The 24,782-nt window shown below is 44.5% G+C and overlaps 1 protein-coding gene across 3 annotated transcripts in view; it reads right to left on the reverse strand.

Annotated features, from left to right (window-relative positions):
* CAMKK1 (calcium/calmodulin dependent protein kinase kinase 1) overlaps positions 1-24,782 on the reverse strand; it is a 336,761-nt gene that overhangs the window by 204,204 nt on the left and 107,775 nt on the right. For all 3 annotated transcript variants that reach the window (XR_003858154.1, XM_029612030.1, XM_029612029.1), the window contains exon 2: positions 13,243-13,774. Coding sequence is in view for 2 of the 3 variants with exons in the window: in XM_029612030.1 (XP_029467890.1) it covers positions 13,243-13,668 (426 nt within the window). In the remaining variant the exon portion in view is untranslated. The remainder of the gene's footprint in view (positions 1-13,242; positions 13,775-24,782) is intronic.

The raw sequence follows: 24,782 nt of genomic DNA on the forward strand, positions 1-24,782 counted from the left end.
GTCCCAAGAAGGGGCCGGAGGACGTAAAGGTGGCTTGATATGGAGCAAGCCCTTTAAAAAGCGTATTACGAGGGGTTGTACTGATATAGGAACATCCCCGACACCTTTATGGAAGGTGGCTACCGCAATGACATGCATTCTGATTGAAGAGGTCTTTAAACCTGACTCCGACAAATGCCAGAGATAGTCCAAAAACCTTGGGATTGGACAGGAAAAAGGATCAAGGGACTGCGAGGTGCACCATGATGTGTACCTTTTCCATTTATAGGAATAAGATTTTCTTGTGGAAGGCTTCCATGAAGCAATCAGGACACGAGAAACCGAATCTGAAAGGTTAAGTGGTTGAAGGATTAACAACATCCATGCCCTCAGACACAAGGCCTGAAGATTGGGATGGCGTAGGCATCCGTTGTTTTGAGTGAGCAGATGCGGGTCCGTTCCCAAGGGAATGTGCCTGCGGATGGAGAGATCCTGAAGTACTGGAAACCACACTTGGCGTGGCCAGTGAGGTGCTATCAGGATCATGGCACCCTTGTCCTAACGTAACTTCATGAGAGTCTTCGAGAGAAGAGGAAGTGGAGGGAATGCATAGAGCAGACCGGTTGCCCACGAGAGGGAGAATGCATCTCTGGGCGGAGAGCGCTCGCTCCAAATGAGGGAGCAGAAATTATTGACTTTGTGGTTCTGAGGGGACGCAAAGAGATCTGTCTGGGGATAACCCCATTGTTGGAAGATGAAGTTCGCTACCGAGGGGTTGAGAGACCACTCGTGCGGTTGGAAGACACGACTCAGTTTGTCTGCAAAGTCATTGTCGACTCCCGGCAAGTAGGTGGCCCTGAGGTACATCGAGTGGGATAGGGCTTCCGCCCAAATCTGCGCAGCTTCCTGAGAAGGAAGGAATGAGCCTGTGCCTCCCTGCTTGTTGATGTACCACATGGCCACCTGGTTGTCCGTCTGAATCAGGATGATGTGATTTGACAGGCGTTCCTGAAAAGCCCTGAGGGCATATCGCATTGCTCGAAGTTCTAGGAAGTTTATTTGATGTTTGGCTTCCCCTGGAGACCAAGACCCTTGTGTCTGTATATTGTCCACGTGGGCTCCCCACCTGAGGTTGGAAGTGGTGGTGAGAATGAATTGAGGATCTGGCACTTGAAAGGGAAGTCCCTGGAGGATATTGTTGTGATCTTTCCATCAGGCGAGAGACAGACGGAATGAGTCGGTGATGTGGACAATGGTCGACAGAGGCTGAATAGCTTGAATCCATTGTGACCTCAGAGTCCAATGCATGAGCCTCTTGACCAGGCAGGCCATTGGTGTGACATGGACTGAGGACGCCATGTGTACTAAAAGGACGAGGAATTGGCGAGCTGTTGCTGTATACTGAGACTGCAACTGGTGAGCGAGAGACACGAGGGTTAGCACTCGTTGTTGAGGTAGAAAGGCTTTTGCCTGCAAGGCGTCCAAGTCTGCCCCAATGAACGACAAGGTTTGAGATGGGACTAAATAGGATTTTTCGTAATTGACAAGAAATCCTAGAGAGATTAGAGTGTGTAGGGTCAAATTGAGGGACGACAGAGCGGCTTGCTGGGTTGGAGCCCTGATTAACCGGTCGTCCAGATAGGGGTAGACGTGAACACATTCTTTCCTGAGAAAAGCTGCGACAACCACGAGACATTTGGTAAAGACTCGTGGTGCCGATGCTAGGCCGAACAGAAGCACACGGTATTGATAGTGCTTTGGGCCTACTAAAAACCTGAGGTACTTGCGATGAGATGGAGTTATCGCAATGTGTGTGATTGCATCCTGAAGGTCCAGAGAGCAGAGCCAGTCTCCTCTTTGAAGAAGAGGTAGAAGCGAGCCCAAGGTTACCACCTTGAGCTTTTCTCGCTATAGATACTTGTTGAGAGCACGTAGGTCCAGAATTGGACTAACTCCCCCGGTTTTTTTGTGGATCAAAAAGTACCGGGAATAGAACCCTAGGCCTTGCTGCGAGAGTGGGGTGGGTTCTATTGCTCTTAACTGGAGAAGAAGGGAAACCTCCTGCTCCAGAAGGACAGAGTGGTCGGTTACTCTCCACGCTTGTAGCGGTGGTGAGTCCGGTGGAAGAGCAAGAAAGTTTAGGTGGTAACCCTGAGCAATGATTGCTAGCACCCATTGGCCAGTTGTGATTGATTGTGCCACTTTCACAGCATGTGGCAATCGACCTACCACTGGTATGCATGGCAGAGGAATCAGACTGCTGCTCTCCAAGTGAAAGTCAAAACCCTGAAGCAGGCCCCGGCTGGGGAGCTGCTTGTGGCTTTTGCTTTCGGGCCTGGTGAGGCTGAGGTTTTTGAGAAGGCCTCTTAGTTCGGGACCTTGCTGGTGGAAGATAGTACTTCCTTGGATGGAAGAATGACTTCTTAGAGTCCTTCCTAAAAGTCTGTCTTGAGGGGAAGTCGGAAGGTATCGATGAGAGCTGTTTAAGGGTCTCATGATGGTCCTTTAATTCAGCCACTATTTGCTGGATCTGTTCACCGAACAGATTGTCTCCTACACACGGCAGGTCAGACAGCCTATATTGTACTTCTGGGCGAAGGTCAGAAGATTTGAGCCAGGCCCATCGTCTTGCCAAAATGGCAGCTGCAGACACTCTAGTAGAGGTGTCGAAGATATCGGAAGCTGTTCTTATCTCATGCTTTCCTGCCTCAAACCCCTTGTTGACAAGGATTTGAAGCTGTTGTTGGAATTGGTCAGGCAGGGTTTCAGAGAAGTCCTATATCTGCTTGAAAATGACCCTATTGTATTGGGTCATATACAGCTGGTGAGCAGCAATTCTGGAGATGAGCATGGCCCCTTGGAACACTCGTCGACCAATATTGTCTAGGAACTTGTGTTCCTTAACAGGAGGGGTAGATGAGTGAGGCTTCGTCCTTTTTGCTTTCTTTTGAGCCGATTCCACCACCACTGAGTGGTGGTCGAGCTGAGATTTTTGAAAGCAGAGGGCTGATTGTACTAAATAGGTAGTGTCAGCTTTTCTATGGACTGGGGCAACAGATCTAGGGTATTCCCAGTTCTTTTTGAGGAGGTCAAGAAGAACTTGATGAATGGGAATAGAAGTGATCACTTTAGGGGCATCCAGGAATTGGAGGAGCTCCATCATCTAGTGCCTATCATCCTGCTCAGTCTGAAGCTGAAAAGGGACCAACTCAGACATTTCCTTCACAAAATTAATAAAAGAAAGGTCCTCTGGAGGAGAACGCTTTCTACTTTCAGCAGGAGAGGGAGGTGAAGGTAAGTCATCGGTGTCTGTGGAAGTATCATCACCCCAGGTGTCATAAGGATCAGCAGGCTGACCTGTAGGACGAGAAGGGGGGTTGGATACCCGAAGGCACTGGCTGAGGCTCCGAGAAAATCGAAGGAATTGCCGGGGGCACCATGGACGGCCTGGAAGGCATCGGTGCCCGTATGGAAGCCATCAATGGCGCCGATGTGCGTATCGCCCCTGATGAATGAATCAGTGGCGAGGGACGAATTGGCATCGATGGATGAGGCAGTACTCCCGAAGGAGGAATGCGGAATGGTGTTTCTCCTCCTGATAAAGCTGTCAACGGGGAGCGCACCGGAGCCATTGGAGACCCGGGAATCACCGGTGGAAGGGCGGTCATGAGCGCCTCCATCCGGGATAGCAGCAGTGCCAGCGCTGCTGTCATTGGGTTGGTGACTGGTTCCACGCTCTGTGCCGGTGTCTGTGCCGGAGGAACCTGGAGTCATTGCATCGCCTTGTCGATGGCCTCCTGGACCAGCCAGTCCAGTTCTTCCCGAGACCTGGAGCAAGCAGCCCCGGCTCCATGACGGAAGATGGAGGCGGAGGCACAGTCGGAGGGACCACCTTTACAGGCGGAATTGCAACTCCCAAACCCCGATCGGGTGAGGGTGGCCTCGATGTCCTGGTCGCAGGAATAGTCAGTGCCATTCCTGGACGGGGCTTCTTCGATGGTGGCGAGGTCGATTATTTTGTTCCCTCGACGGTCCGAGATTTACGATGCCGAAGGCGATGTTTCTCCCTACGATCCCCTCGATCTTGAGGGGGATTAACGGGTGTCGATGGCTGTGAAGACGTCGATGGCGGACAGTCACCGGACGGTGGTCGATGCTGGTGCGACAGAGGGTGCCAGTTCCGATGACGTCGATGCGATGGACGGCGTCGGGGTGTGAGCACGGAAGAGGAGTCCCATCTTCTCCATTCTGGCTTTGCGACCTTTTGGTGTCATGAGGGCACATTTGGTGCAAGTCAGGACTTCATGCTCACAGCCTAAACACATTACACGGACACCATGAGGGTCTGTGATAGACATGGTACGAGTACAGTCTGGGCACCGACGAAACCCCGACACCATGGCCATCGAAAAAAATCGAGCCATAGTACGGTCGACGGCCAGTAGGCCGCGAGGGCCAAACTCTACGGTAATCGACGAAAGACAGTCAAAAACTTACTGGAGTACCGTGGCCTGAGAAAAGTTAGAGGAGGGACCCCTGTGGGGCAATTTAAGTTTAACTCCATGAGGAAAATTCCTGTCAGGAATCTCTTCAGAGCTCCTAAACCGCGAGGCTACTGCTGCGTGGAAAAGAGAAGACTTAAGGGGGACCCCTGCTGGCTGCAGGGTTAGTGCCATGCTGGGCATGCCCAGTAGGGGCCAGTCAAAGTTCTGGAAACTTTGACAGAAGTTTTCCGTGATTGGGCTCCATCCTGATGATGTCACCCATGTGAGAGGACTACCATCCTGCTTGTCCTGTGAGAATTGATGATATTATGATCACTATTGCCAAGCGGCCCCACCACCGTTACACCTCTCACCAAATCCTGTGCTCCACTGAGAATTAGATCTAAAATTGCTCCCTCTCTCTTCAGTTCCTGAACCAAGTGCTCCATAAAACTGTCATTTATTCCATTCAGGAACTTTATCTCTAGCATGTCCCGATGATACATTTACCTAGTCAATATTGGAGTAACTGAAATCTCCCATTATTACTGCACTTCTAATTTGGTTAGCTTCCCTAATTTCTCTTAGCATTTCACTGTCCGTCTCACCATCTTAGCCAGGTGGATGGTAGTATACTCCTATCACTATACTCTTCCCTAACACACTTTTCTTATTATTGGAACCTCACTGTTGGTATGTCCTAATTCTAATGCATTATTAGTAACCTTTGAAGATATCTTCCTCCGAACCATGTGCTGCTGAGAGACTGTCAGCTTTCCCCTTTGTTCTAGTTTAAAAGCTGCTCCATCTCCTTTTTAAAGATTAGCGCCAGCAGTCTGGATCCACCCTGGTTAAGGCGGAGCCCATCCCTTCGGAAAAGACTCCCCCTTCCCCAAAAGGTTCCCCAATTTCTTACAAAACTGAATCCTTCTTCCTTGCACCATCGTCTCATCCATACATTGAGACTCCGGAGCTCTGCCTGCCTCTGGGGACCTGCGCGTGGAACAGGGAGCATTTCAGTGAATGCTACCCTGGAGGTTCTGGATTTCAGCTTTCTACCTAAGAGCCTAAATTTGGCTTCTAGAACCTCCCCGCCCCATTTTCCTATGTCGTTGGTGCCCATATGTACCACGACAGCCACTGTCTAAAATCCTATCTAGGTGATGCGTGAGGTCCACCACCTTCGCACCAGGTAGGCATGTTACCAGGCGATCCTCACGCCCACCAGACACCCAGCTATCTACATTCCTAATAATCGAATCACCAACTATGACTGCCAAGCTAACTCTTCCCTCCTGGGCAGTAGCCCTGGGAGAGACATCCTCGGTGTGAAAGGACAATGCACCACCTGGAGAGCAGGTCCTTGCTACAGGATCCTTTTCTGCTGCGCCAGGTTGATGCTCTCCGATCATGAGACCTTTTCTCTCCAAGATAGCACAAGGGCTGCCAGTTTGAAGTTGGGACTTGGCTACTATGTCCCTGAAGGTCTCCATCTATATACCTCTCTGTCTGCCTCAGGTCTGCCACTAACTTCCAGAGATCGGACTCATTCTCTGAGAGGTTAGAGGAACTCTTTGCATCGGATGGACACGTACAATTTCTCACTGGTGGGTAAAAAAATCATACATGTGACACTCGATGCAAAAGACTGGGTGGCCCCCCTCTTGCTGCTGGACTGCTGCCTTCATCTCAAATTTGTTGAGCTCCTAGTTAAGTTTTAGGTTGCCATGAGAGTAGGAATGTGTCTAATTAGCATCCTTTAAATGTATTAGTATATTCACTATATGTCTGGTAGTGGCCTATAGGGGAATGATCAAACTCTCAATAAGGTGTGGGGAATTCAAAAAGTGAAGTTAAAAGGCTGATTTTATTTTATTTTTTTTTTAGTGTGAAAGTGGCTCCTGCCTATACATTTAAGGATGAGCTAGGGGTGGGTTGGGAAATACAAACACACTAACTTCTGCTTAAAAGCTTAAAAGCACAAACACAAAATAATATACCCCAATACTTAAAAAAAAATGTTCCCAAGCAAAAAGCTTACTGATTCCTTTCAGCTACCAGCAAGGTGATCCTCTCCTCTCAGTGCTTCCACTGGATTTGCAGCCTTTTCTTGTTCACCAAGTGCCCACTGACGGCAACCTACCACAAGCAGCTGCCAGCCCAATGATGGGTATTTTTCATCTCCTTCTGCAGCTTAACACTATGCTTTTTAAATATGTTGTATACATGTTTAAAAAAAAATTATATATACATATATATATACACATACACACATACACACATATACACACACATATACAGATACACACACTTTTCTGATCTATATACACTAAGCCTGTTCTAATGCACATGTTTTCTGTGCAGATTCTCTTATTCTGTATTAGATTATGGCATATTTTCCATTAATGACCCATTCTTCCTGGCAGTAAACAGGTTGCTCTGAATCAAATGACATCATCCTCTTAATATGCCTTCAAATTTGGGATGAGCAATAAAATAATACATCCTTACCACAATATCTCCCATCATTACGGTAAATCACTGAGTAGGTTCGACATGCAACACAAATCTCTTCCTCTCTATCCTTCCATAGCCGAGTTATAAGAAGCAATCTGAAGAGCTCAGGAGCCTGCTGCTAATTACAGCATAACAAAAGACTACAACCTCTGCACAGAAGCTTGTTAAATAAAAATCTTGGTTATTTAGTATTTATAACTTGTTTTCACCATGGTGTTCAAGGCAAAGTAAAATAAAAAAATGACAAATGCACAATAAAAGAATAGGATAGAATATGATAGAAGGAAGAACTGTAGCAAAGAGCTCTCATAGTCATGCCGGGCTTGGATATTTTGTTGGGGCACGGGGGCTATCATGGAAAACAATGTTCATGCTGCTTTACAATATAAATGGTTTGGTCAGTTTTAGTTTTTAGATTATACTGCCTTTCATAGTAACATGGTAAATGACCCCATGGTCCACCCAGCCTGCCCTGCAATTTATTTATTTATTTATTTTTTTAAAGGTAGTAATTCTCTATGCAAGTTATCCCACCCATGCCTTCTTTTAAGGATAGTAACCAAACTAAGACACCATTCCCCCCCCCCCATCCTTCCCCTAACATGTCCCTTCAGATTTATTTATTTCCAGAGTTTTAGATGTCATGTCTGTAGTGACCAACAAACCAGGACTAAATACAGCCCTTTTATTAGGGATGCAACCTGCAATTGTGGGGGGGCACCTTCCCAGGTCCTGCCCCCTCTCTCCCTCAAGTTCAGCTTCCTGTACAGTAAGGAAACCCGTACAGGACTCTGGGGGGCCTCTGTGGAGCCTGGACACCCCCGTGCTGGCTTCCACCACTAGCTGCTACCGATGAAGGGGCAGCCAACCAGGCAGCACCTGCCTGGGGTGCAGTAACCAAGTCCTTTGAAGCAGACACTCCGCGCTAGGATGCTCATCTTTCACTAGGACTATTAACACTCAATAGTTGGTGTTTAGTTTAGTAATCTGTTACCCACCTTTCAGAAAGTTGCCCCATGCCTGCATCACTGGTATGCAAATTCAGCTCCGTCCCCTCCCTCCCTTTTACTCTCCAACCCCACCCTTCTCTCTGTATGGAACTCAAGCCCACGCTAGAAACACTGGTGGCCGTGGACGGCACATTTACCCTCTCCCACCCACCCCGAAAGACATATTGATGGCAGTGGACAGCACAAACTACCATTCCAGAGCCCTTCACTCACCAGCTCCTATCAGCCAAACAGGAGGAGGCTAGTAGCCTTGCAGTGTCTCCTGCGCTTCCTGCCTCCCCCCACTGCCAGAACCTGAATGGTGTACTTGCTTGGACGTGCCAGAGATACTGCAAGGCTACCATTCTCATCCTCATCCTCCTGTGTGGCAGACAGGCGTCAGTGAGGGCAGGGAAAGAGTGAACCGGTGATCACAAGGTGTGGGAGAGGGAAGAGAATGAACTGACAGGGATTTAGGGGTGGGGTGAATGAGTGTGACTGAGGGGATTGGGTGGGGGAGGAAGAGAGTGAACCAGGGTGACAGAGGGGTTTGAGAGGGAACTAGGGTGAGGCAAGGGATCAGATTGGGGAAGGAAGTAAGAAGGATCAGGGAGAGGGGGAAATGGAGCTGTGATTCTTTTTACACATCTCAATTACGCACTTCCTACAATTCACAGCATTTCCTCATGCTTGGACAGGCTTTTACTACTAATACTAAATAAATACACATCATACAGTATAAAACCAGTAAGAACACAAAAAACATAAAACAAATCAGTCTAAAAAATGCCTGCATAAAAAGCCAGGGTATTTACAAAATCTGAGGCAATTCCGGTCTGTTTGAATCTCTACACTAAGAATATTCCAAACAGGATGACCCTGATAACTAAAAGCAGCTTGACAGGTGCACTCAAGTCTGATCTCATTAGGCCCTGGGAAAGCTGAGAAAGCTGCTATTAATCCTATGCTTAATTCACTGCCTGTTGTGCCACAGGCTGAATGTCTTCAACATCGAAAACCTTCCTAAAAGTGTCTGCACCGACCCAGTGCACATTTCATGAATAGCGATACAGAAGACTAAGGCCCTATTTAAACTACAGTAAAGCCCTAACATCACAGGAGCCACAAAATCAAGAGAGTGTTAGCTCTCTCTCACCAGTAAGCGACCAATCGGCAGTTTTTCGTAATTTTGTCTCTCTGGTCTTTAAGTTCATCCTGCTGTTTAAGGCAGAGCCGTACACACGTCTTTCTTAAGAAATCCTAAGGGAGATGGGGCGAATAGATTCTGCAGCTGCAGTCAACAAACCTAACCTAATGCGCCCGACTAGCTTTCCCCAGAGCTGTGCTCCCCTTTATCGGGTCTGCGTGGAATCAGCCGAGGATGCAACGCTGCCTGAATGTACAAGTAAACTGTAGGTTAAATTACATGGCAGTGTTTGTTTTCAAAGCTGTAAACCTTTCTAAAGTGAAAGAGGGGCAAGGATGGCATCTCGGGAAAGGTAAAGCGGAGACGTGATGTACAAATAAAATGACAGAGTTTTACAGCTGTAGGGCTGAACCAGACCAGCCAGCGAAGCGGCTGAGCCAACATCTGGTGGAGATAAAGAAAAAGCTGGCACCCCGCATTGGAACAGATCAAGCTGAAGCTCCAAGCAGTTTGATAGTTGTGCTTGGCGAGTTTTACACAGCCTTTAATAAAAAGGACCAACCAAAAATATTTAACAGTGCATGAGCTACTGAGGCCTTACCGCCTTTTAAAGGATCAAGAAAAAGTCTCACAAGCAACTAAAATGACAGTTTTCTCCAGGACCAAGACAGCTACTAAAAGTACTGTACTAAGGAGGGAAAAGGCAGAGTGTTTGCTCTATGAAAATACAATTGTAAACATGGTTACTGGTGCTCCCTCTTATCTTGCTAAGAGATTTTTTTTTTGGGTGGGTGTGAAGGGGTATACACAAGAAAAGCCTAGACTAACTTAAGGGACCGGACCAGATCATTAAGCCCCATATAACAAGCAACATTAGTCTAGGAGGTCGTCCCTGGAAAGGTGTATATCTAAGGCAGTCCCAGGAGGCAGAAGGAGCCTTAGGGAAAGGACAAGACTAAGACACTATAAGTTACAAAACTGCTTCTTTGTTTATAAGCTGCAGAGTTGTTTTCTGTTGTGAATTAATAAAATACAAGGCGGTAATATTAAAATCAGTCAGCTATGCAAGTTATCCGGCTAACTTACATGGGATATTCTGCAGCACGGCAATACCACTGAATATACATGGATAAGTATTAAAGTTAGCTGGATATGCTTATCCAGCTAACTTTGGACCTGCTATGGGGCATGTTTAACTTATCTGGTTAACTTAACCAGATAAGTCTGAAGATCACTACTTATCAGGTTAAATTAGCTGGATAGTAGGACTGCCCAGTTACACCCACTACCCTCCCACCAACTATCTGGCTAACTCTTGAGAGGACTAGAATGGGTAAATATAAATCTTATTTACTCTTTTAGATAATACAAGGCCTAAGGGCACTCCATGAAGTTAGAAAGTAGCACATTTAAAACAAATCAGAGAATTTTTTTTTATGCAATGCACAATTAAGCTCTGGAACTCATTACCAGAGTTGGTGGTAAAGACAGTTAGCAAAGCTGGGTCTTAAAAAAAAAAAAAAAAAAAAAAAGTTTGGACAAGTTCCTGGAGAAGTCCATAAATTGCTATTAATCAAGTTGACTTAGGGAATAGCTACTGCTTATTACCGACATTAGTACGATGGTATCTACTTAATGTTTGGGTAGTTGCCAGGTACTTGTAGCCTGGATTGGCTACTGTTGGAAACAGGATGTTGGGCTTGATGGATTTTTGGTCTGACCCAGTACGGCAACTTCTTATCTTCTTACTTAGCTGGATAAGTGACTTATCCAACTAAGTGGTGTAGCCAGATAGTTAGCAGCTGCCCCTTAGGCAGATACATCCGACTTATCTGGCTAAGTAGCATTTGAATATGGACCCCAAGATTTTCTATTTCTGTACCTAATCCCTGGTTTACAACCCAACTTCAGATGGATAATACAAAAACTATAGGAAGCGACATGGTGCTGATGACAGAATTACAGTAGAACTAATTCATTATTAATTCACCTTGAAAAGCAGTGAGCAACTAAGACAGAATACCATTACTTTCAAGTTGCAAGCATGAAGTGAGTATAGTAAATATTTTATTTTGAATAAAAGGTGTCAGGATTTAGAAAATGTTTACGAAAGTTGTGCTAATGGTCAATAACTTGTGTTTAAGGCTTGCCAACTGGCACTATTACTCATGTGTTTAAAAAAAAAAAGTTTGCATCTGTGTTCTTGAATTTCCAATGTAGGCGCATGTACTTGCCCTGGCCCAGAAATCAAGATGTGAAGGATTTGCATAGAATTACTCATTTTTTTCTCCTTTTTTAAAAATCTTTCGTATGCTTCCAGTGAATTCAGCGTCAATAAGGATTGACGGCGCTGGGAACTGAGGCTCTTTATTCAGGCACACAATTTACACTGCAGTTCCAATTTTTCCCAAAAATACCCTGTTTATCAGTTGCCAAAAATCGTAAAGGTAAATTTTAAAAGCCAGGCATGCACCAAAAATCGGGAAATGTGCACATATATATAGCACATGCACACATCCAGCTGATTTTAAGCCACCCACATGCACGCATAAGTCCCAATGAGAGAACAGCATTGGGGGAAAAAGGGGGCGGAATGTGGGCGGGGCATGGGCATGCCAGGGCGGGGCCAAGAGATGTGTCTGCAAGTACCTACATGCCTGGGCACGCGCCCAGACATATTTGAGTGTAAAGGTACTTCTGCTATGGAGGAGGTGTAAAGTCTTAAAAAAACAAAACAAAACAAAACAAAACCTATTTCCAGGCATCTCTGAGGTGATTGAGGAGTCTGGGATAACCGGGGGGGGGGGGGGGGGCGTGCAGGCTAAAGAACCAGGGGGGTTTGGAGGACCTAGCTGTAGACTGGACAAACTGGTGGATGAACTGGTGAAACTGGTCATGGCGTGCACCCGTTATAAAATTCCCTCACTTGCGCGGCTCAAAGCAGACATTACGCCGTTGTGCGCGTGCACTTGTAAAGTCAGCAGCACGCATGTGCGCGCCAGGGCTATTTTATAACGTGCGTACATGCAGGATATGCAATTTCCGCGTACCTGGCCGCACACCCACATGTGTACGCGCGCCCGTTTGAAAGTTACCTTATTGTGGGGTGGGGCTTTAAGCCTAGCTTTTTTGGTTTGAAGGCGGGCGTGGGAGACATCCCTCGCCAGCCGGAGGAGGAGACAGAAAGGAAAATGTGCTACCACACACACAAATAACATTCAGTCTCTAAAACTGCTGCCACCGCTCTAATTATACCTATTGTACTTCTGTTTACTTTAGCATGCACAATTCTTCTCCAGACATGCAGCACTCTCTCAGGCTGGTTTAGCAGCAGTGCGGGGACCGGCTAATGCCGCCAGCCACTCTTTACAAAGGTTTTGCGCTGCCCCTTCCCCTGCTACAGCTTGGGACACATTACCCTCGATTTTCCAGAACCACGACAGGTTCTGTTCCTTTAAGCCTATGAGAGCGTGTTTAGGGGGACACACATCTTCCTCCAAAGCTGCATCAGTAAAGAACTAAAAGCACACATGGTAAATCGCCCCCAAACTCGCAGCATTCTCTGCTGCCGAATCTATTCCTGGCAAGTGGGGCTGGCGAGCGGGAATTATGGAACAGATTAGGGTGGAGGTGGCGGGGGGGGGGGGGGGGGTCCCAGAGATGTAATTATGGAACATAATGTATCATCACGCATGATGGTAAGCTTCACAAAATCCCCACTAGAAGCAAGGGGCAGCTTGCAGGAGGGTTTTGCAAGTTCTCCTATGATGCATTCAAAGTGATTTCTGACATGCTGTTCTTTAAAATTGGGTTTCTTTGATACATTGTTCAGACACAGTTTTTCTTTTTTTTCTCTCATATTCATATTAGTTTTGGACATTTTTATTTCTCTGCTTTATACTATGAAAGGCCCATTATAATTGGGCTCCACTACACCTGATAGTATCCAGTTGCACTATAAACTGCAGCTCTAGCACTGGAGATGGCTAGGATCAGCGAGTGGATTAAGAGAGATCACACACTTACTCTTTGCTTCCTGTCACCCTTGCGCAAGAATACAGCATAGCAGGCATTCATCCTAATCTCCAGTTTATCTGCATTAGAAAAAAAAAAATAACATACCTACCTCAGAATCTGAGATTGAAACTCGATTAGACTCTATGGTTGGCCTCCTCACTATGCGAGGTGAGATGTGTGTAGAGGGCCCCGTCGCATATGGACCAGAACCTGTACTGCTTGCAGACTTCATGTAGTTTGCACAGGGCCTCTCTTGAAGAGACAGCTTTCGGTTAGACAGAACGGGCCTTTTAGCAGACCTTGGGTGCACGTTCATCTCGTTAACACTCGCAGGGACCTCGGACAACGCTGGCACGCTGCCACCGGCTTCCATACCGTTCCCATTCCTTCGCAAATCGGGTAAGAACACATCCTCGTGCGTCAGTTCTTCGGCACTTTGATTACTTAATTCTGTGGGCACTGCAACATCTATCGCTGCTACCCTTTCCACCAGTTCAGTCTGAGCGTCCGTGCCCTCGCCGAAGTCTTCATCCATGTCTAACCAAGAGGCTTCCCAAAAAGGGAGAGCAAGAGAGAGGAGTCCCACAGTTTCCAGTGACAGCGCCACGGAAGAGTCTCCCACTATTCATCCAAAAGGTTTTCTAGAACATAAGATGATAAAAAAAAAAAAAAAAAAAAGGAGGAGAATTGAGTGCTACAGTGCTGAGGTTTCCAAATGCTCTTTAACCTGGCTTTATTTTTCCCCAGCAATAATAAAGCAAACATCTCATGAAGGAGGCCAGTCTACAATACTTATGCAGCTCTTCGTTTTCTAAAAGGTTATCCCATCCCAATTAGTTAGCAACTTAAAAAAACCTTGTTTTCTGATGAGTTTTGTTATATATAAGCAGAATTAAAACCACCTCTTTCCCAAACCCCACCCCTCGCCCTGAACAAAAACCTCCAAAGCACCCTTTTTCAGACCGTCAGGAGCATTCTAACCTGCTGGCACTTAGTTTCAAAATAAGAAGCAGAAGTTACGGGGGAAACGGCACCAGTCAGGAAATCCTTTGGGAAGCAGTGTCACAGTCAGTAAATTTCATTTTCCAGCAGTCAACTAATCAACGGTGCCACCCTGTCTGCTTTTCTTTATTTGTAGCCCCATACTGTGACCTGGCAAAAAAAACATTTATTGCCTTTGTATGTGACTAAATAGTCTGCTATATAAATATCAGCAAACAGTATAATATTAAAAAAAAAAAGGGGGGGGGAAGAAAAGAATATGAATTGTAAATATACCATCTAGCTTTTCTGTATAAGATTTTCTTGGTTTATAGGAGGAATCTCACTATGACCCAGATGGCATGTGCTAGATTTCAGAATTTAGCAAGGGGAAAGCGCTAAAAACACTGAAAACCAGTATTAACAACCCATCAGCCTGGAATATTCCAGCAGGTGATGTATCAAATGTTACACAGCCATCCAACACTGGCTGATGCCCAAACTTACATTTATTTATTTAAAAACATTTCTATACAGTCTTTTCACAAACAGAGGCTGACCAAAACAGTTTACAAAGTTATTCAAAATAAAATTAAAATGGGAGATAATATCAACTAAATAAAATAAAATAACTTAAAATACAAGGAACTATAAAAAAGAAGATAGGAAAGTTAGGAAAAAAAAATACAATGTATACTTTAGGCCCTAATTCTAAATAAACATCTCCTTAAGTTTTAAATTTAACTATACTAGGTTTTATGCAAAACAGAGTAATGTCAGAAAACATAAAAAGATAAAGACACACCAAATTTCACATGAAAGTTACATCTAATTTACATTAATATGAAAAACTGAAGATAAACAGTATGTGACACCTCAGAGAAGATTTTGCGTACATTTTTCTTGTTCCGCAAACGTTTCACTGAATAGATATGTTTTCACTGATTATTTGAATTCTTTATGATTATTGATTTGTCTCATAGTATTTGGAAGTGAATTCCAAAGTAGGGGGCCCGCTACCGAGAAAGCTCTCTCTCTAGTTATGTTTAATCTAGCAAGCCTAACTGTGGGAACATCCAATAGATTTTTACTCGCAGATCTGAGGCTTCTAGTTGGTTTATAGAGCCGCAGTGTAGTACATAACCAAGTTGAGTCAGGGTCATATATTAATGAGTGAATAAGTGATAGCACTTTATATTTGACTCGCAATTTAATTGGGAGCCAATGTAATTTGGATAAGATGGGCGTGATGTGATGTCTCATTGGTGTTCCAGTTAATAAACGGGCTGCAGCATTTTGAATCTGCTGTAGAGGTTTTAAAGTAGACTCAGGCAGACCCAAGAACAAACTATTACAGTAATCTAAACCAGAGAAAATAAGAGATTGGAGAACTGTTTGAAAAGTAGACTTTAAATAAAAGGAGTTTTAGTCTTTTTAACATATGCAGTTTGAAGAATGAATTTATTTTTTTTTTTACTAAGTTTGAGACGTGGTTTGTTAAAGATAAATTGGTGTCCAATTGTATTCCTAGATTACGAACCACTTTTTTGATTTCAATTACCTCATTTCCTAATGTAATCGAAGATGGTGGACAATTTACAGGGTTTTCTATTACACTTAACAGTAAGAACTCAGTTTTTTTGGTATTGAGTTTAAGTCTGCTATGACTTAACCATTGTTCAATAGTCCTTATGTACATTTTACATAAGGATTTATACGGGACAAAAAAGTTGTACATCGTCGGCATAGATCTTAAATTGGATGTCTAATGCTGATAGGATTTGACACAAAGGCAAGAGGTAGATGTTGAATAATACTGGAGACAGAGAAGACCCTTGTGGGACTCCCGTGGCTTGGGTATAGGTTTGTGATGATTTACCTTTAAGCCTTACTTAATAGCAGCGGTCAGTTAAATGTATGCTATAACTTATCCAAATAGCTCAACTGCAATCCCATAGCTAAATTATAGGCTAAAAATACTCAGAGTAAGATACATTAAATTAAGGAAAACTGTCTCAAGCCACAGCTTGCCTTTTGACTTGTATAATTAAAAAGCTGAAGATTCCTGTAGGAATCTGTAATTTAATTTGTTAACTGCTGATTTATATTCTGCCTTTCGTGACTGGTCAGCCACTTCGAAGCAGATCATGTTCAGATACTGTAGTGTAAGTACTTCCCTATCTGAAGACTTCATTTACTAAGCATCCCTCCCCCACAGAAAGAATGGGAGAAAAGTCTTAGTACATCAGGCCCTGACTATGTACTGGAGGTGATAGAGGGTGAAATGATTTGCCCAAGATCACAAGGACTGTCACAGCAGGATTTGAACTCTGGCTTCCTTTGTTCACAGCCTGTTGCTGTAACCAGTATGCTATGCTCCCTGTACAGATCTACAAAATATAGGACCTCTAACTTTTTTCTTAGCAGTTCACACAGTATACACAAAACCCCCCCCAAAAAGATCCTGGAATGAGGGGAACAGCCTTCCTCCACATCCACTTTTCCCTATTCGCTGAATACTGTCACTACATAGTTAATAGAGATGTGCATTCATTTTTCTGAATTGGAAAATTTCAACGAAATTGTCCAATTCGGCATGTTTCGGGGAGCCCGAAAAACGATGGGATTTTTCCCGTTTTTCCACGAAAATTCTTTTTTTTTGATTAGCGTGCACTAACGTTTTTGTTAGCGCGCACTAACTTAAAAAATGATTTCCCCCCCCAAAAAAAAAACACCAAAAAACCCCAAACTGCAAAAAAAACCAACATTTCCTGTGGTGGCCGAAGACACAAACACAAAAAACGACTCACATCTCTAATAGCTAAACAATACAATAAACCATACCACTATTCACACAGACATTTTAAAAACAAATCCCAGACATTTAAATCAAAGTCATCATAATTAACGCAATCCAAAAAAACAGATATAAAACCTTCGCATCATTAATACAATTATAAATAGTCTAACAAATGAGAAATAAAAGTATCACATTGTTAGAAATTCAGAGCAGCAGAATGGCACAGAAGGGACTGGAAGCAAAACAATGCTACCGATCAGGCATTTCCTGCACTTATGTCATGCCCTCTTCACCCCTATCATGTGACATCAGATCAGCCAGAGCATGGGTGGGTTATGGCTCTGTCCTTAAATCGGTGGTGTGGCTTGACTTGGTTAACATACTTCCCTCAAATATTCTATGAGGTCTACAGGAGGAAAAAAAAAGGATGCAAGAAAGACCCCAGGCAAGATTTCTTTAGGTCTTTAGGTCAAAAATTCAGCATGGCTCTTATTTAAGTAAAGCATCATCCTAAATACACAATGCCTTCAAGATGACGGAGGTGCTCCTGTTGTGTCAATTCCAGGTGACACTGTAGCATGCGAGCAGCAGAGTCTGTGTTTTCCCACTTGCTCCTTGGCTACTAATGCGTTTGTAGGGACATCAAGCAGCATTGGAGAGGTTTTGGGTCAGATAACATTACTGCTGACTCAGCAGTAAAAAAAATAAAATAAATTTAAATTTACAATATGAGCCTGAGACAAAGATGGGTTGGAAAACTGGACAAAAAAAACTGCCAGCAGCTAACTCCATCATAAGATGTTTGATCAGCCTGCTGTTAAGTGCTGCTAAATCTAACTGCAGGCTAGTGTGCAATATGTAAACAAAACATTAGGACTCTTATGAGATCATTTCTCCCCTCGAAGAATGCAGACTGTTCTAGAAACTCTGTAATAATCCCTTTCATGTTTCCAAATTTAAAAGTACTCCAGTTTTACCTTAATCAGTTTTTGGGTTATACCACCCATTTGAGTAAACAATTAGCAGTCAGATAGACTGAGAAAGCCACTGCTTGTCTCTGGGAGTGAGCAACAAGGAAATGATCTCCTCTTCCAGATCTGCCAAGTACTTCTTAGAGATTCAGAGCCAGGATGCTGGGCTAGACAGAGCCAGCATGGCATCTCTTATGTTCTTAAGACACTTAACACAGGGCATAAAATAATTAATATGAAAGGCATTGGTTTGCTACAGTTATGGCATGAATTCAGAGGTGAGACATGACAAGCGAAGGATTCTGGTTCTTGCACCAAACCACTGGAAGGAAAAAAAGTTAAAGTCTAGTGGTTAAATCTCTGGGGAGAGAACTAGGGAAACCAGGGTTCAAATCCCTCATCCACCACTGACCCTCCGTGTGACCCACAGCAAGTTACTTTATCTCCCATTGCCTCAGGTACCCCTCTTAGATTGTAATCTCTTTGGGGCATGGATTTATTATACTTAAAATACTTACCACCACTGTACAATACTGCATTCATCCAGTACTTTTTTCTACCTCACTATGATGTATACTTTCTGTAGAAAAGCCACAGTTCAAACTGATTTCTATAGCTGCCTCGCTATGTGTATCACAGATTTCTATATTGACAGTCCAAAACAGGTTTGCTCCTGGCAAGTAAAAAACATAAGGTAAAATATAAAAGTATATTGAATGTAAGCGCCATATATCTATACCACATAATCACAAAACCATTAAAAATGTAAAAAACATAGCAAATCATATAGGACCTCTCAAAAGTACCTTGAAACCCAGAAACCTATGTTAAATTGGAATTAGGATTTGACTATTAAACCAATAGCTTGCCTGAAAAAATATGCTAAGTTTTTTTGAAAATAAAAGTAGTTAACCCAACTCAGAACAAATGGAAGAAAACTCCATAACACTTGCCCTGCAGTGGAAAGAGATCTTGCACTGGCTTCCGTTAAATGAAAAGCTTTTACTGAAGGCACAGAGCATGTTGGCCAGCCAAGCAGAGCACTCAAGAAGGGACATATTCTATCAAGGTCAACCTGGTGTACACCAAGGCCATCCACAGGTATCCTGAAAACCATGAAAAAGATCTTAAACTGGAAGCCAATGAAGTTCGACAAATAAGGAATGCACGCATGGCATAGTCTACCAGTGACAAATCAAGCAGCTACATTTTGTATAAGCTGAAGAACTCTAAATGAGTGCTGTTGGAAGGTCCAAAAAACCCCTCAATATTATAGTAATCCAGCTTGGTCATAACCAAGGCTTGAAAACCACCTTGCACAAATCACTTAGGGACAGAAATGTTTTACCTGTCTATCCATTTTTAGACTGCTCATGCTCCTGTTCTAATGTAAAATTTCATTGAAAGTTTAGTACCTGTGAGGCATTGCCTCTGTTCCCCCTTAAACCAGTGCAGGACCAGCTAGGTGCTTGGTCTCCTTTAATTCCCCTTGTGAGAGAGCTCTGCGGGCAGGGCCCAACAAGGGAGGAAAAAGAGCTGGGATCTAAGTGAGGTTAGACTAGGCTCAGGTCTCCAGGAGGAAGGCAGCTCCTGTAGAACATTGCTGTCCATACCCTAAGCTGTAACGAAGCTCTATGAGTACTGAGGGAAGCAGCACTAACCGTGAGTAATTGGAGTACACTGCTCTGAAGGTAAAGGCGGTCTACTAATATGTATATGTTAAAGTGGCAAATAAAGATATAGGGGCAGATTTTAAATACTTGCGAACGCGTACTTTTGTTCACGCACCAGGCACGAACAAAAATACGCTGGATTTTATAAGATACGCGCGCGCGCAAGGGGGTGCACATTTGTGCAACCTGCGCGCGCCGAGCCCAGCTTAAAACAAGAGGCCAGTGTTTCCTGTTGATGTGTGCGCCCCCCACACACTTTAGCGGCGGGTGCACACAGCTTCCATTCCCTCCCCCCCCCAAAGCAGGAATGCTGGTGGGCCATGGTGGAGCTCATCCTATCACGGCCTGATGACAACAGAAGACCATGTGTGTGAGCAAGTGACAGCCTGTATGTATCTGTGAGAGCGTGTGTATGTGTGTGTGTGTGCGAGCCAGTGTGTGTCTGAGAGCCTGTATGAGAATCTGTGTGTCAATACAGGCTCTCACAGGCATGCTCAAAACACAGACTATGTATCTGTGAGGAAGAGAGCACCTATATATGTGAGAGGGGGAGAGTGTGAGAATGAATGTGTTATTGTTTGTGTGAGAGAGACTAAGATTTTTGCGGTCCTACCTCCTCCAATCCATGACAATCTCAGGGTGTCTGGAAATCGAAAGATCCCAGGTATGAGAGAGCAGGAGATTTTTTTAATCCTTATTAGTTTTAATTATTGGGTGTAATTTGATGTTTCTACTCTTGAAATATTTCATTTTTTCTTTAGGGGAATAGAACATTTTTAAATTATTGGAATTTTTATTCATCGGCTGTTTTGAAATATTTTATTGGTGTTTGGGAAATTTTCAATATTTTAACTGGTTTGAAATATTCTTTTTATGAATATGATTTTAATATTATGATTGATGTTTTATATTTCTTGATTTTGTTTAATGTTTTATGAAGAATGGTAATGCTTCTGTTTTTCCATTGTTGCTCTGCCTGTAGAGACTGGCTTGTTGTGGGTTCCAGTTCAGTTCTTCTCAACATGATTCTGTTTTTACTTTGATTTCTTTATTCTGTATTTGGTCAGGGTCTCTGTGTTCTTCATATATGACAGAGGCGAGGTATTTTGCTGGCATGTAATTTCTGTGTAGGAATCTAACACAGACTTGTTTCCTAATAAGAGTTTTATTGGTGTTCTAGGGCCTTGTGAAATATGTACAGTGTTACCTTTTCATATATAAGACTGTTAGGGTTGTTTTGTTTGGTATGGGAGGTTTATTATATTGTAATGGTAACTGTTTGTTCAAAGCAATTCCAAGGAGAAATTACTATTTCCCTGATAATTTTGTTTTTCTTAGTGTAGCCAGATGGACTCTGGACCAGTGGGTTATGCTCCCCTGCCAGCAAATGGAAACAGAACAAGCTGACGTCACAGTATATATACTCCTGCAGTGACCCCAGCCTACTAGTATTCTCTTCAAAAGCAACTGTGGACAGATTAGCAAAAAACTTGATAAAAAAAACAGTCAGCCATTACTGTACACAACCAACAACACTGAACTCTAGTAAGGAATGTAGGTACCCCAATCTAGGGACTGGATGAACATGTACCAGTAATCCCCTGGAACACATAGCCCCACAGGAGGACTATTGACACAATCATTTGGCAGCCAAGGGTGGGAAGCTGAGTCCATCTGTCTACACTAAGGGAAACGAAATCAGTTAAGTAGCAATTTCTCCTTTCCTAGCATGTAGACAGATGGACTCAGGACCAGTGGGACGTACCAAAGCTACTCCTGAACAGGGTGGGAGGCTGCCCGCAGTCCAGTCAACACCACATGTGCATAGGCTGCGTCCTTCCTGGTGTGCAAATCTAGATGATAAAACCTGGAAAAAGTATTAAAGGAGGACTACATCGCAGCTCAGCAAATATCAACGGGAGACAACAATCTAACCTCCGCCTATGACACTGCCTGAGCCATAGTGGAATGAGCCCAAATCAGAGTAGACAACTGCTTTTCAGCATCCACATATGCAGCCATAACTATCTCCTTAATCCAGCAAGCTATAGTAGCCCGCGAAGCTGGTTCACCCTGCTTCCTTCCACCATGAAGGCGATCCATCTTTCGGAAAGGTTCAGAAACCTCCAGATACCACACAAGTCTCTTGACATCCAAGGGACGCAGGAGGCAATACTCCTTCACGTCCCTGACCTTATCCAGGGACGGCAAGGAAATTGACTGATTCAAATGAAATTCCAAGACCACCTTAGGCAAAAATGATTGAATAGTACGCAGCTATAACACCCCTGGAGTCACCCGAAGGAATGGCTCCCGTCAAGACAAGGCCTGCATTTCAGAAATTTGACGCACAGAACATATAACCACCAGGAACACTGTCTTCAAGGTCAAAAACCACAAGGAAAGGCTACACAGTGGACGGAATGTAGGACCTGCCAAGAATTCCAGCACCAAATTAAGACTCCACAATGGAACCGGTAACCTCAAGTGAGGCTGAAGATGCTTCATTCCCTTTATTAAAGAAAAAAAAAAAAAAAAGGGGGGGGGCCACATCAGGATGAGACAAAGCCTCTGAAATAGGCAATAGCTGCAACCCGTACCTTCAAGGAATTAAGGGCCAATCCTTTAGTTAATCCATCCTGCAAAATTTCCAGAATGAGCAGGATCTTAACCGAAAAAGGAAGGACACCTCGATCCTCATCACCAGGCCTCAAACATGCTCCAAATCTGTACATAGGCCAAGGAAATGGAGAACTTCCAAACGTGGAGCAAGGTAGCAACCACTGCAGAAGAATATCCACACTTCAACAGACAAGCCCTCTCAAGGGCCAAACCGTAAAACAAAACAGAGATGGATCTTCATGAAGGACAGGTCCCTGCTGCAACAGATTCTTGTGCGGCAGAAGACAATGGGGGGTCCGCACCAGGAGTCTTCACAGTTCTGCATACCACAGTTGCTGGGCCAAACCAGGGCCTCCAAGATTACCATCCCCCTGTGGCCTTCGATCCTGCGAACAAACCTAATCAACATGGGCCACAGAGGAAAAGCAAAAAGCAGCTTGTCTTCCGGCAGACCTGCATGAGAGCATCTATGCCTAGGGACCATGGATCTCTCCTGCGACTGAAAACAGAGGAACCTTTGCATTGCAAGAAGTCGCCAGCAGGAACCACAGCCCTCAGCTGGAGAAATCTTAGAAGCGTTGATTCCACTGCCTGCTTCTTTTGCAGGGAGTGGCAAGGAGACACCACGAACATATGCTGAGGAATACTGAGAAATTCTAATGCATATCCCTTTTTGTATCATCTCCAGGACCCACTGATCTGATGTTATCTCGACCCACCTCTGATAAGAGAGGCGTCATCTTCTCTCTTGTTTCCAAAGGTGGGTCGGCAAACCTTCATTGGGAAGCTTGGGAGGACCCGCCACTTGAACCTGCTCCTCTCTTGGGCTGTCTGGGACAAAAGGACTGAGATCTACTGAAAAGCCAAGTCCTCTGAAAGGTCGACCCTCTGTAGGGACAAAAACACTTGGATCCCCAGAGACGACCCCTCATTCCAAAGGGCTGTTGCAACTGCTTTTTATCCTCCAGCAACTGAGGGACTAGATATTCGCTCCACTTACTGGCCAGCTTCTCCAACTCTCTCCCAAACAAGAGCAAGCCTGTAAAAGGCATTTTCGTAAGGTTAGCTTTGAAGGCTGCATCTGCTGTCCAATTTTGCAACTATACTAGATGGCTGGCTGCCACCACCGAAGCCACTCTGGCCCAGGTGTGGACCAAATTGCAGCCCACATCTGCTAAAAAAGGCAGCAGTGGGTTCCATAACCGCTCTGGAATTCAGTCCAGAATCATCAACTTCCTGAGAGAAGCAGACAAGATTGTGCCACAAGGGCACAACAGGAAGCTATCTAAAGTCATCGCCACTGCTTCAAAGGCTTGCTTAAGGATAGCCTCAATCCTCCTTATGCACATCCTCCAAGGCTGCTCTCCTCCCTCCACAGGTATAGTCATCCGCTTAGAGATGGCACAGACCAACACATCCACTTTGGGAAAACACAAACGCTCTCTCGCTGCTGGATCCAAGGGATACAGGCCTTCAATGTCCAATCCCCTTTGAAATTTGCCTCTGGGGTGCCCCATTCAAGACCAATTAATTCCTGAATGGTGTCCATAACAGGGAAAACACAAAAGGCTTTACAAAAAAAAAAAAAAAAAAAAAAAAACCAAAAAAAAAAAATAGGATTCTTCTTCGGCTCAAATATGGAATCTGCACCAGGAACACAGCGCATCTTTAATATCTGGGAAATCAGGGCGGCAGCTCATCTCTATGAAAAAACTGCATCATGGTTCAATATGGTTCCAGCCCCAGATACATTTTCCCATCTTCAAGGGAATCAGTATCTGCCTCATCACTGCCATTCAGGTTCCTATCGGGAATACCCGCAGCAAACAGAGGTGCTTAAACATAGAATTGGAAGAGGGAGGGGCCACCAGCTGAGGGTCTGACCTGACAGGATTGGGCGAAGCTGAGGAATGCCCTTGAAGAAAGGATTGCGAATCCTGGGAAAAAAAAAAAAAAAGAGCTCTACCCAAGGAAAGCAGCCAGATCCAGGACAAACCCAGAAGAAACTGGAGCAGGGCCCACTGAACTGCCATCCCCCCTGCAGAGGAACCAGTCAAGGGAGTTCCAAGATCCAGCATTCCTCCAGACAAATCCTTAACCAGATCTTCAGGCTGGGAGGATCCAGGCTTAGTGAACTCAGAGGAAGACAACTCTCCCTGAGCTTCTAAACAGCGCAGACACATGTTAGAGGACACATCAGGCTGAGATGCCAGAATACGACTAGCAACAGACAGAAAGGCACTTAGATTTCTTCTTCACCGGCGCCATCCGTGCAAGGCCAACGGAGAATGTTCGTCCAGACAGCTCATGGTGAAAAGTTGCAAGCACTCAAAATTTACATGCACAGAATTTAAGGGCACCAATAGTAAATGCCACAAACGCACGCACAACTGTGTACCAAAATCTGGGCGCACCACTAAGCTTAAAAACTTGTGCACACAGTCACAGCCAAAACTGGGCACACAGTGCATTCGCAAAGCTGGACGCACTGCACACACCAGTGCTACCGTAGAGAGCAGTAAATCACGCACAAAAAGTGCGCAAAAATGCCGACGCAACTGCCTACCAAGCGGTGCGTCAAAAATAAATACATTTTAAAAGC

The sequence above is a fragment of the Rhinatrema bivittatum genome, chromosome 8 (genome assembly GCF_901001135.1).
Source record: "Rhinatrema bivittatum chromosome 8, aRhiBiv1.1, whole genome shotgun sequence".
NCBI classification, from domain to species: domain Eukaryota; kingdom Metazoa; phylum Chordata; class Amphibia; order Gymnophiona; family Rhinatrematidae; genus Rhinatrema; species Rhinatrema bivittatum.